This window comes from Schistocerca nitens, chromosome 8, assembly GCF_023898315.1.
Source record: "Schistocerca nitens isolate TAMUIC-IGC-003100 chromosome 8, iqSchNite1.1, whole genome shotgun sequence".
Classification (NCBI taxonomy): domain Eukaryota; kingdom Metazoa; phylum Arthropoda; class Insecta; order Orthoptera; family Acrididae; genus Schistocerca; species Schistocerca nitens.
Window position 1 is genome coordinate 195,421,157 of NC_064621.1, and position 13,872 is coordinate 195,435,028.

A 13,872-nucleotide genomic window follows, 5' to 3' on the forward strand; every position below is an offset into this window, starting at 1 on the left:
TTACACGGGAAAGAAGTTGTAAGGAAACAGCTGAGGAAACAGCAGAAAGTATTTTCCGAAATACTTGTTCTTAGGAAGGACCATGTTTACTACTTTGGAGAAAACGAACGTAGCGCTTTCGGACTGCTACATTACTTCATACCAACAGTAAAATGGAAAGCTGCAGTTTATAACATTAACTATTTTGAAAATAAGTGGTGTTTCTAAATGCATCTGCTACATCGCACACATTAAATATTACTGTATCTAAAAATTTGTATGTGTTGTCATTACACTGGTATATTAGATGCTTCTTTTATGAAGACAGAAGTGACAAACAAGTGACAGTCATTTAACGTGTACGTATTATTGTGTGCGCACTTCCATTGTCGTGCGTGAATTACCTGTAGGTCTTTTCGTTAGTTCTTAATTCTCTGAAATAAGGTTACGTTGTATAGTTCATACACGCTCTAAGACAAGAATAGTTACAGCATGAAGGGATTATCCCAATGGGAAGGATGTGACTTACATGTACAAATAAACAAATGGTTACACTTTCAGAAATATTGAATCAAAAGAGGGAGCTCCACAAAGTGTACAAGGCAACAACGCGTTAGTCCATCTCTGGCTCTTATGCAGGCAGTTATTCGGCTTGGATTTATGACAGAGTTATTGAATGTCGTCTAGAGGGACATAGCGCCAAATTTTATGCAACTGGTACGTAATATCGTAGAAATTCCATCTGGTGGGAGTGTCTTGGTCATAATGCTACAAACATTTTCAGTTGGAGAGGTCTCCGGCGTCCTTGCTGGCGAAGAGAGGGTTTGGTAAGAACGAAGACAAGCAGTGCGAACACTCTCCGTGTATCGGCGGCCATTATCTTGGCGAAATGTAAGCTCAGGATGTCTTATCATGAGTGCCACGAGTAACACTCAAAAGGGACCAGCAATGTAAGGAAATAGCACCCCCCCTCCCTCCCCCCCCCCTCCGACAAGTAGTACTCCTCATTGTCGGGCCATATGGCATGTGACAGTCATGCTGATATCCCACTGCTCGCTAATGGCGTCTACAGAAACATTTTCGTTGAGCATCAGGGCCCAGTTCGAAGGAGGACTCATCGCTGAAGACAATTCTACTCCGGTCGATGAGATTCCAGCGATGAAGTGTTTGGAGACGCCCTGGACAGTTGTGGGATGCTAACCTGACTGTCCTCAGCTGACAAAGGTTTGAGCATTCTGGGCAGGGCCCTGCAACCAACTCGGGATTTGGACGATTCGTCCGAATTTCGCTCGATGAGGAGGACATCCAGCAACTCTGAAACTTCCTGGCAAATTAAAACTGTGTGCCCGACCGAGACTCGAACTCGGGACCTACCGTCCAAACTTTACAGAAGCTCTTCTGCGAAGTTTGGAAGGTAGGAGACGAAATACTGGCAGAAGTAAAGCTGTGAGTACCGGGCGTGAGTCGTGCTTCGGTAGCTCAGATGGTAGAACACTTGCCCGCGAAAGGCAAAGGTCCCGAGTTCGAGTCTCGGTCGGGCACACAGTTTTAATCTGCCAGGAAGTTTCATATCAGCGCACACTCCGCTGCAGAGTGAAAATCTCATCCAGCAACTCTGTCGATCGATGCCGAGCCGTTAAACTGCTTGCATGTGGACTAGAGATGGACCGAGGTGCGACTGACTTTCTGAATTTGTGAATCTCTTTTTCTTGAAGAAATCACCCAGTTTTCCTGAAAGTGTAATCATTTGGTTATCCGTACACGTACGTCATAGCTACCGTTTTCCATGTCATTCAAAGGCTGTAGATGTACTGATGAGAATTTTGAGAACCTTGACGGCGGTTGTTCCGCAAGTTCATGCCATGAATGTGTCCACATCTGTATGAAATGACGCTACTGAGATAACAGTTTGAAGTGCTAAACAGTGCAGTGATTTTTGTCAGAGTTCCTTTCTACGCCGCTTCCTAACCATGTAATTTATTCTCGGTTAAGATCGATACACCATTTTCCACGGTGCCATCAACGACGGCAGCCTACAATGGGGCAAGAGCAGCAAAAATAATCTCCCGCTAAAGCTGAAGTTTTGTACATGCGAGCTTCTAATGTAGCTATAATTCTTCCATTCCTTTAACTACATATCTCTAACGCTACAGATGATTTCGAGCTTTGTTCATTTTTCTACGGCACTGTTTCAGGCGTGCAGATCGCGTACCTGACCATAATAGGCACGCAGCTCTTCATGATCGCTCTCAGCATACTGCTCCTCGCCGCCATCTTCAAGGTTAGTTTAACATCTCTCTCATTCTCTGCCGATTGCGGAAACTAATAGCTGAGAAAATGATCATGCGGTACATACCTGTGAGAGCTTCATCATATGGAATAAATTCATCTGTTTTAGAGTGAAAAAGTATTACTCATCTTTATATTTATCGTTGCATAATAATGTTAGTACGGTACTACTGGAATTTCAGAAGGGTACTTCAAATGAGCCTGCCTTGCACACATTCTACCACCAAATTTTACGTATTGACACATTTGGCGACCTGCCGTTAAAGGCATCTCTCTGTGCAAACCATCAAAATTGGTACCGAATAGAAATTTAATAGAACTAACGGCACTTCGATTAAGTGGCTCTCGATTTACTGCACGCAAAGAGTGCCGCAAGAAGTGCTGGATAAATCAACAAATGTGGCAAAGTGTGTGCTTCCAACTGGCGAAAAACATTCAATGCAGTTTTACGAGGGTTTCCCAGAAAGTAAAACAAAGCATTTTTTTCTTCAACAATTCTATATTGAACATAATGAGCATTACGCACACGAAAAAATGGTGTTTTATCTACACACCCTATTTTTCCACGTAATCTCCATCCAGTTCTGTGGCCTTTCTCCAGCGTGAAACAAGGGCGTGTATGCCCAGTCGGTACCAGTCCGTGTCCTGGTGACCGAGCCAGTGCTTCACTGCGAGAATCACCTCCTTACCATCCTCAGAATGTCTTCCACGAATGTCACCCTTTAATGTCTTCACGAATGACAACATCAGCTCGGTGCAACATGTCAGATGTGACAGCCGTGAATGGTCTCTCCAACCGCTTCAAATCGTGGAGCTCTGCCGAACCGCCTTCTGATGACCTTACTCTCCGTCTACAGCGACTAACTGTACTTATGTCCACAGCAGATGCTCCATAGACTTTGCACAAGCGTTTCTGAACATTCCCCACAGTTTCTTTCTCTGTAGTGAGAAATTCAATGACGGTACGTTGCTTGTAACGTGTATCACCTACAGACACCAGTTTGAAACTGTCCTGCAGCTGTCAGAAATGACGGAAACTTGGCGTGGTCATCAGGAGACTTCAAATAATACGTACGTAACGTTTCACATTCGTAGCATATTTTTTGCCTGAGAAAAAAAGTGCGGTGCATTACTTTCTGGGTAACCGTTGTATAAGGTACATTACTATAGTTTCTTTTCTTGCTGTATGTAAATAACTTCCGATTTAATGTACGAGAAACAATGAAATTCATCTTTAGGATAAAGAAAGCGAAACAGACGTATTTAACAGGATAAATAGTAAAAACAGTTATTTCAGCAAATCAGTATTTTTTGTGGAGAGTTTGAAATACCGATAAATAAAAGTAAAAAAGCAACATATTCAGTCAGCGCAACAAATGAAAGAACAACTACAATGTAACATGCGCGTTTTTCAAATGTGAAGTCAGGGCAGGACCTGGATAGCAAATTCCTGCTCGTAATTCCGTCACAACTGCGTTTTATTAAGCTGGCGACTAGTTTCGAATTATCGAGTTAATTTTCAAGCCAATCCTATTAAAGCTAAAATACATACATGTATTAGAACACATAAATATAAAATTTGGAAAACAATATGCAGTTCTCAAGGTTTCAGTACCTGTTCACTGAACTGTAGAATACCTGTACTAACAGTGCTTGGTTAGGCGAAAACCAGTCTAGTTCAACCGCATTTCATGAATACATATATGTTAAGAAATTGGTCTGACATTTCATGTGACTATGTATAATATTTGTATTACCTGTGTGTGTATAAAATGATTGTCCCCTGATCAAGCACTATTAGTGCAGGTATCTTACAGTTCAGCGAATAACTACTGAAATCTTAACAACTGCATTTTGTTTTCCAAATTTTGTTTTTTATGTTCTTATCAGCGTTTGTATTTTAATTTTAATACGCATGGCCTGAAAATTAACTTGGTAGTTCGAAACTGATCGCCGGCTTATTGAAACGCAACTATGACGGAATTACGATAAATAGTTTATAAGATAATATGTGACAGAGAGCTAGTAACTTCAATGTAAATCTTCAAAACATTTTACGTTGGGCAGATTCATGAGAACTCAAATTGAAAGAAATTAAAAGAAATACAAAACACCATGTGTCCTCTCGTCCATGAGTCAGTTCAGCTGCTTTTATGTCATAATATGTCTTCGACTCACGAATCAATAACTTAACATATTTAGTTCATTGTAAATCTAGTATGCCAAGTGCAGTTACGTTCCAGCGTAATAGGCTGTTGAGAATGTCGTTTAACAATAGCGTACAAGGGAAATGAATCTGAGGAGCACATCCACGATCATCTCGCAAATTATCGTTCTGCGACTTACTTATCTTAGATACAGTTTCACTTTGCACACTCTCTCTCACGAAACTTGAGCTAAACATTCTGTTACACTTCACAAGTAACAACGAACTCGTAAAATATAGTATTACAAGCAAAACTTCCTTTCCTTTTATCTTTATTTAAACTACTTTAACTGTGAAAGGGATGAATAATTCTGTTGTCGACGTATTTTATCACCTGTCTAATAATTCAAGCCGACTAACAAGTAGCAAAGCTGACTTCTAAAACCAAGCGTAAATAATTTAGTCTTGGGAAACTGCTTCTGCTTCATTGATAAGCTACTGTTAAATGTTACCTCCGTCTTTTGCAAGCAGAAAGTAACAGAACATTAACAAAGTTTACTGATATCATACAAGGCACAAAAATTTCACTTGTACTGCGAGAACGGTTTCTTTTCCACTACTGTGCAGGAATAGCAGTTTACACACCACATCTAAAACACGCCTCACTTTTCATTGCTTTGCCTTTGCCATTAAACTGGTATGAAGCATGAATATTCCTTTCTATAGGAACTCCTCCAGTAGGATGTCACACGAAGCAGAAGTGTAGATAAAGGAGATCCGTCGTCCGTGCTTACGGAATGTCTGTGATTCGCGCAGACAGCTGCGAGCTCACGCTTTTTTAGTATGCAATAAACCGGCCTGCAGCGAAGTAAGACAGACGTCTGCTTAATTTCCCCAGGGTGAACAGAAAATTAAAACTGTACATCCTGGTTGAAACACCCTTGAAATTGCATTCGCGTCGTGCCGAGCGCAAAGAAATATCTGCTGCGGACGTGGCGTGAAGTCATTTCTGCTGCCAGATAAGTCAACATCCAGCAAGAGGAAACTGAACAACTGCCATTCCCTCAGCATGAGAAGCTATTCGAAATACATTCCTCTACTTTCTGTTAGTTTTTCAATCCTTATATCGGAAATACAAATGCAAGATATCAGAATTAACTTCATAGGTCATCACAATAAGCTCTGAAAAAGTAAATAAAAAACACAATACCGACTTATGGTGCTATTATCGTTTAGTGGGAGGTCTTCTAGATTACGAGACACTTCATCACGGAAATTTTAAAGAATTACAGTTCCAATTTTGAAGGTCGTCAGATTATTAGACAAAAGGCTTCAGGCATTAAACGTACAGTTTTATAATAGAAATTTTTTTAAATAATCATAAATAATTAAAATAATACGTTTTTAAGTTGGACCAAAAATACTAAAATAATTTATCTTAGCTCTGTACAGATTCCTAACCCCGTACAGAAAGTTCTGATATTTTGGGCTTGTCATTGTTTCAACAGGTATGGAAATACTTGTAATATTTATAACGAAAAACGTAGGGTGGATATAATACATAATCGATGCATAAATAGTCCACCTGCTAATTATTATCTATTGGATGTTCTCCACGCTTGTAATTATAAAATTTACAAGTATTATCACATCTTTTAAAAACTCTCAAGGAGAAATTTTCAGGACTGTCTGTATAGGGGCTAGACATCTACATGGGACTCCGAGACACTGTCTCGTAAAATATGATTTGTTTTTAATACGAAAAATATTAAAAATTAAATTTTATCTAACTAACTATTTTCTGCTATTTGGTGTTGTGTATGTGCGAAATTTATCAATGGATTTTAGCCATTTCGATGAGATTATTTTTTAGTTTGATAATTATTGATATACCAACTAAGAAACCCGGCGTTGTCTAGGTTTACGAGTATGTATAGCTGTGCGTCCACGCACCTATCACGTACTGCCTGACCTTGTACTTAACGTTTATCACGTCATATCACGTGACCTATGTGTCGTGCATTCATATAAATATGTAAGTACATTCAGTAGCATATGTCGATAATCTCTACAAAGTGCGTAGCGAATTCAGTTAGTATCTACGAAGTAATAAATTTAAAGTCGCGCACGATGCAGTAGTTCAGGACACACGTAACTGTTTATGGTGTCATATCTCCTGAACCATGTGTCTTACTGTGATATAATATTGTTGGTACATTCAGCGGTATATGTGGACACTGTCTGAGAAATTTATTGCGAATAGACTTAGTAGCAAATACGTTGTAACTTTAAACGTCATACATGATACGGCAGTTTCTTACTTATGTCCTTACTTATGACGTTATATCTCCTGAACTATGTGCCTTGCAATGATATGATTTTGCACTTACATTCAGTGGTATATTGGTATACACACTGTAAAATGTGTCGCGAACACAGTTAGTAGTAAATAGGTAATAAATGGCAATGTCATGCGCCACACGACACTTCTGCTGCATGAACATTGGAAAAGCAGTAATGGATAAACACTTTTCCTTTCATCATTTTGTAGAGATTGTCAAGAAGAGAAACTTTCGTGGATGTTTGAAATTTTGTGTAAAGTTTGTTGCAATTCGCTGTGTGCTCTCATTCTCAGATAATGCATGAATAATATCTCGGAATATACGCGCCACCGACTACCCTTATTTTCTGATCCCACGCCCTGCCACTTCGACAGGAAAGTGGTTCTTACCCTCCATCTGTAGTAAGGTATATGCTTACTACGTTTGGCTGAAATTTAGACGTACACACACACACACAAACACACACACACACACACAGAAATACATATAACCGTTTCTAGATCAATTATGGATGGTAGTCAAGTCTAGTATTAGCGTCTTTGATTAGTAATTAAAACGTCCTCCGTCCCAGATTCAAAACCGGTCACTGCTTAAATTTTGATTAATCATCAGCATTGGCGATCGAAGACTACCGGCATAGGAAGACACCGTCAGTATGCCAACGGCCTTGTCAAAGAGGGCGGAGGAGCGGACAGAAGTCCAGGACACTCTCTTGTCCTTGGGGTGGAAAAATGCCCCTAATGGAGGAAGAATCAGCAGTAATCAACGGCATGAAGATGCAGAATGCAATGGAAGCCACTGCATTAAAGACACATAACGTGTGTCCACAGGTCGGGTGGCCTGAAAGTGAAAAGGTTTGATGATGATCTCACCATTGCCGAAAGATTCCGGAATAGTGCCCCATTTGGATCTCCAGAAACAGAATGCCAAGGGGTAGGTGTCCATGAGTAAAAGATTGAATAACCAACGACAAGATAACATTCAATTAGACGGGGCGTGGGATGTCAGAAGCTTAAACGCCTAGGGAAGCTAGAAAATCTGAAAAGCGAAATGCAAAGGCTCAATATAGATATAGTAGAGGTTAGTGACGCGAAATGAAAAGAAGACAAGGACTCATAATCACATGAGGTCACCAGCAGCAGAAAATCATATAATGGGAGTGGGATTCGTTATGAATAGGAAGGTAGGGCAGACAGTGTGTCACTATGAACAATAAATCAAATCTACGACAATAACATGCCGACGTTTCAAGCTGGATATGAAGAGATAAAGTATATGAGGATACTGAAAGGGTAATACGGTATGTAAAGTGGGATTAAATTCTGATAGTCACGGGGGACTGGAATGCAGTTGTAATGGGAGGAGAAGAAGAAATGTTTATGGGAGAGTATGATCTTGGGACAAGAAATGAATGAGGAGAATGACTAATAAAGTTCTGCAATAAATTTCAGCAAGGAATGGCGAATAATCTATTCAAGAATCACAAGACGATGAGGTATACTTCGAAAATACTGGGTGATAGGGGAAGATTTTATCATGGTGAGATAAAGATTTCTAGACCAAATACTGGACTGTGAGGTGTACTCAGGAGCACATATAGACTCAGACCATAATGTGGTAGTGACGAAGAGAAGGCTGAAGTTTAAGAGATTAATAAGGAAGAATCAATACGCAAAGAAGTGGAATACGGAAGTACTAAGGACTGACGAGATACACCTGAATTTCTCTAAGGCTCTTCACGGCAATGACGAATAGTTCAGTAGGCAGTACACTTGAAGTTGAATGGACATCTCAAAAAAGGGTAACCACAGAAGGTGGAGGGAAAAACTGGGTACAAAGAAAGTAACTGTGAAGAAACCATGGATAACACAAGAAATACTTCAGTTGATCCATGAAAGAAGGAAATACAAAACTGTTCAGGGTGAATCAGGAACGAAATAAATAGGAAGTGCAGGGAAGCTAAGACACAGTAGCCGCAAGAAAAATGTGAAGAAATCAAAAAGAAACTATTGTCGGAAGGACTGACTCAGTGTATAAGAAAGTCAAAATAAAGTTTGGCAAAATCAAAAGCAACTGTGGTAACATTAAGAGTGCAATGGGAATCCCACAGTTAAATGCAGAGGACATAGTGGATGCGTGGAAAGCGTAGATTGAAGGCCTCTGTGAGGCGCAAATCTGTCTGATGATATAGAAGAAGAGACAGAAGTCGATTTACAAGAGACGGGGTATCAAGTGTTAGAATGAGAATTTAACCCTTTCCGGCCAAGATGTTTCAGTCTGAAACCACATCTTTACTTTGCCTGCTTTTCCTATCCAGAGGTTCATTCTTGAAACCACCACCCCATGTTGTTTGCTGATGACATCTAGCGTCAGCGCCAGCTACTTGTTGCAGTAGCGAAGTGATTGTTGTCGGGTAAAAGCATTATTTGTGTAGTACTGCGCTGAGTACACGTGCTTTCGACACAGCCTTCACATAAAATTGTTTTGTGACGTATATACAGCAGATAATAAGAATGTCAGGTAGTGGATTGCTCTTATGCTTCATTTTATGATATTTGGAAGAAATTTTTATTGATACTGATAATGTAAAGTTTAGTTTTTTTACGAATATGTAAGTGGTTTCAGAATGAAACCATTGGGACATAACGACATTCAAACGGTAAATTCTTTTATTCTTTACAGCGTGTCATTCTAGATAATAGACCACCATCAAGAATAAATCAGCAATTCAGAGCTTGTAACCTTACGACAAATATGCTAATGGACATACTTGTAGAAATTCTAAGTGATACTGAGTCGGCTGCTTCGGATACTGGAAGTGAATCAGGCGAAATTGATGAAGAACTCCGACTTCTTTTACCTGATGAGAGCGTAGTTGAATTTGAAGAGGATGTGAAAGAAGGTGTTTGTGCTGAAAGTGACTCTGTTCGCGTTAGTAGTTGCAACAGTGACGGTGATGTGTGTGCTGACAGTACAGAAATAAATGAGCATATTGAATAGGTGTAACAGGTACTGTCAAATGCAACAAGTGAGTTTTCACAGGAGTATGGTTCAAATATCCCATCTAACAAATCAAGTCCCACTGAAACATTTGGTTGCTTATTTGGTGATGATTTATTAGACCACCTAGTGTATCAAACAAATTTATATGCAAGTCAAAAGCTTGGACGTACCACAGTTTTCAAACCAACCGATATTGACAAAATGAAAAAATTTCTTGCGATAAATTTACTAATGGGTATAAAAAAACATCCTTCATATAGGAATTATTGGTCCTCTGATCCAGTTATCCGTGATTCATACATTTCAGATCTCATGCCTCGGAATAGTTTTTGTGGTTGCTAGGCCATATTCATGCAAATGATAACAGCCATCAATCAAAGAAAGCAGAAGAAGGCTTCGATAAATTGTTCAAGATACGCCCACTATTGGACTATCTTACCAAGAGGTACGCAGAAAGTTATTTGCCAACAGAACACCTTGCTGTGGACGAATCAATGATTCGTTTCGAAGTTACATCCAGCCTCAAGCAGTGTATGCCACAAAAACCCATAAAACGTGGGTACAAAGTTTGGGTACTGGCAAATGAAACTGGTTACATTTCGAAATTTCAGGTTTATACTGGTAAAATTGGTCAGGAGATAGAAAAGTGTCTAGGTGAAGAAGTTGGAAAACACCTTAGTTCTGAATCAGCACGAAAGCATTACAAGCTATACTTTGATAATTATGTTACTTCGGTACCCCTGATGATTGATGTGAAGAAACAAGGAATATATGCCTGTGGACAGTGGGGAAAGGCACAGGTGGGTTCCCAATAGACTTCGAAAAAGAAAAGAACATGTCCCGAGAAGAGTTCAAGTTTCGTTGTAGTGGCTAAGGTATCATGGCCAAGGTATCACGGCATCGGCTTGGAAAGATCTTAAACCAAAACAGTGTCTTTCAAACTTCCACAACATTGAAAATATGAAAACAGCACCTCGGAAATCCGAAGATGGTTCTCGCACAGAAATTTCGTGCCCAGATATTGTAAAGCATCACAGTACCTATATGGGGATCGTAGATAAATCCGACATGTTGAAATCAATCTATGAGATTGACAGAAAAATTAAGAAATGGTGGCACAGAATTTTCTTGATGTCACTGTTGTAAATGCCTGCATCATTTATAATGAACATTGTGATAATGATCAGAATAGTCTGAAGCAATTCAGACTGTCTGTAATTGCTGGTGTAGTTGGAGCAACTTCGTCATCAACTCCTAATCGCAAGAGATCTCACATCCAGCGGAACAAATTCAAGCAATTTGTTGCATCAGAAAAGCGATTTGACAGTGCCTCCCATATGCCAGAAAAAGGACTATCTCGAAGATGTGCACACTGTAGTACTGCTAAAGAGCCACATCGAACAAGATCATTCTGCAAAACAAGTAATGTGGGTTTGTGCTTAACAAAAACAAAAAACTGTTTCGCTGAATTTCATGAGATAATGTAGAAATGAAAACTGTCGTAACAGCCCAGTGGTTTCACTGTGAAACCACCTACAATATTTTATTATGGAATAAAAATTTTATTGTTATTACGCTATATTATTGCTTTTTGAGACAGTAAAAGTAGATTTCGAAAAAAATTGTTATAATTTTCTTCTTATGTTTATTCATGGGCCTCAAAGGGTTAAAAGAGCTTCAGAGGACTTAAGATCAAATAAGGCAGAAGCGATAGGTAACATACCATCAGAATTTCTAAAATCATAGGAGGAAGTGACAACAAAACTTCTATTGACATTGTTCTGTAGAATTAATGAGTCTAACGGCATACCATCTGACTTTCAGAAATACATCACCCAGACAATCCCGAAGACTGCAAGAACTGACAACTCGATAATTATCACACAAACAGCTTGACTAGTTGCTAACGAGGATAATACACAGAAGAATGGAAAAGAAAATTGAGGGTGTGTTAAAGGACGATCAGTTTGACTTTAGGAATGGTAAAGGCAGTGCAGTTGATAATGGAAGCAAGACAAAAGAAAAATCAAGACACATTCATGGAATTTTTTGACCTCTAAAATGCGCTCGACAGTGTAAAATGGTGCAAGATTTTCGAAATTCTGAGAACAATAAAGTTGAGCCATAGGGAGAGACGGGTAATATACAATATGAACAAAGCCAAGAGGGAATAAAAAGAGTGAGCGACCAAGAACAACGTTCTCGGATTGAGATAGGTTTAAGACAGGGATGCCGTCTTTGGTCCCTACTGTTCAATCTGCACATTGGAGAAGCAATGATGGAATTAAAAGATAGTTTCTGGAGTGGAATTAACATTCAAGGTGACAGTCCATCAACGATATGACTCGCTGATGACATTGCTATCCAGACTGAAAGTGAAGAAGAATTACATGATCTACTGAAAGGAATAAACAGTCTATTGAGTACAGAATACGGACTGAGAGTGAATCGAAGAAGGACGAAAGTCAGAAGTAGCAGAAATGAGAACAGCGAGAAACTTAACATCGGGATTTATGGTCATGAAGTAGATGAAATTAAGGAATTCTGTTGCCTCGGCAGCATGACGGACGGAGCAAGAAGGCCGTCGAAAGCAGACTAGCAATGGCAAAAAGTGCAGTCCTTGCCAAGAGAAATCTACTGATATCAAGCATAGGCCTCAATTTGAGGAAGAAATTTCTGAGAATGTACGTTTGGAGCACAGAAATACATTCTATTGAAAACCGCAACAACGGATAATCAAAGCATTTTAGATGTGGTGTTACAGACGAATATTGAGAATTAGGTGGACTGATAAGGCAAGGAATGTGTAGGTTCTGTGGAGACTCGGAGGGGAAAGGAATATTAGGAAAACACTGATAAGGAGAAGAGACAGGATGATAACACATCCGTTAGGACATCAGGGAATAAATTCCATCGTATTAGAGGGAGCTGCACATGGCAAAAACTGTAGAGGATGACAGAGACTGGAATACATCCAGCAAATAACTGAGAACATAGGTTGCAAGTGCTACTCTGAGATGAAGAAGTTGGCACGGGAGAGGAATCGCGGTGGGCTTCATCACACCAGTCAGAAGACTGATGACTCAAAAAAAATGGATATACTAGATTTTTACCCTCAGATTTGCCTATGTACATTTAAATCACACATATTGCACATATCTCCTGCTCCTTTTCTCTCTGTTCATCCCCTCTTTCCCCTTTCTCTCTGTTCACTGGTGCCCAACTGCTCACACAGCACCTGGAACGTTTTCCAATGCTCACTGCACAGCATGCTGATGCTGCAGGGCAGCCTAGATGTCAAGCATACCAAACTTCCATCCCCACCCATACCTCTAAAGAACTGACCAATGAGAAAGCGAAATAATATTGCATCCAGTTCTGAGATATCTTTAAAATTTCAAGCCTCTACCTCATTGGGGAAGTTAGTTTAAAATGAACTGCAAAATCTATACGGGACAGACACACAAGAAAGAGATCTTATAAAAACATGTGGTAATTGGCTATATTTTCCCACTGTGGACAATATTATTCTTGATACAAGTATCTTTTTAGGTGAAGCGATTAAATTTCCTTATGTTATTAAGACAATTTTATGATTTTTTATTTTATCAGAGTAGTAATCATTCTTCCACATATTCGATTTCATCAAGATGTGAATTATTGAGTGTTTAGGGATAACTGGCAGCCACTACATGTTTGAAAGAGGTTATGGCTTGTTAACTTGTACAGCTTGTAACCATACATCAGAAGTCACAGTGTTCTACACACATCAGAAAAAGTTTTGCATCACCCCAGTTCCCAGAACTGCTGAAAGATGTTGACTGTGGATATTGTATCACAGTCACAGTCCCTTTGACTCTTCAGAGATGTCACTAAACCCGCCCAAAGATGTAAAGAACCATGTATGAGGGGATACGACAGCCGATCAGTTCGAGTCATTGCACTAGGAAGCAGTTGCACAGCTCGTGTTGTCTGTAGTTCAACCATGCCTAGACGGTCAATACCACAGTGTTACTTCGTGCCAGGAAGGGCTCTCAACAAGGGAAGTGTCCAGGAATTCCAGAGTGAATCAAAGCGATGTTTAAAGGACATGGATGAGATACAGTGAGAGAG

The 13,872-nt window shown here is 39.7% G+C and overlaps 1 protein-coding gene across 1 annotated transcript in view; it reads left to right on the forward strand.

The window, feature by feature from the left end:
• The window catches only part of LOC126198934 (uncharacterized), a 1,245,788-nt gene that overhangs the window by 940,625 nt on the left and 291,291 nt on the right, over positions 1–13,872 (forward strand). The window contains exon 5 of the mRNA XM_049935572.1: positions 2,175–2,260. Coding sequence (XP_049791529.1) covers positions 2,175–2,260 — 86 coding nt within the window. The remainder of the gene's footprint in view (positions 1–2,174; positions 2,261–13,872) is intronic.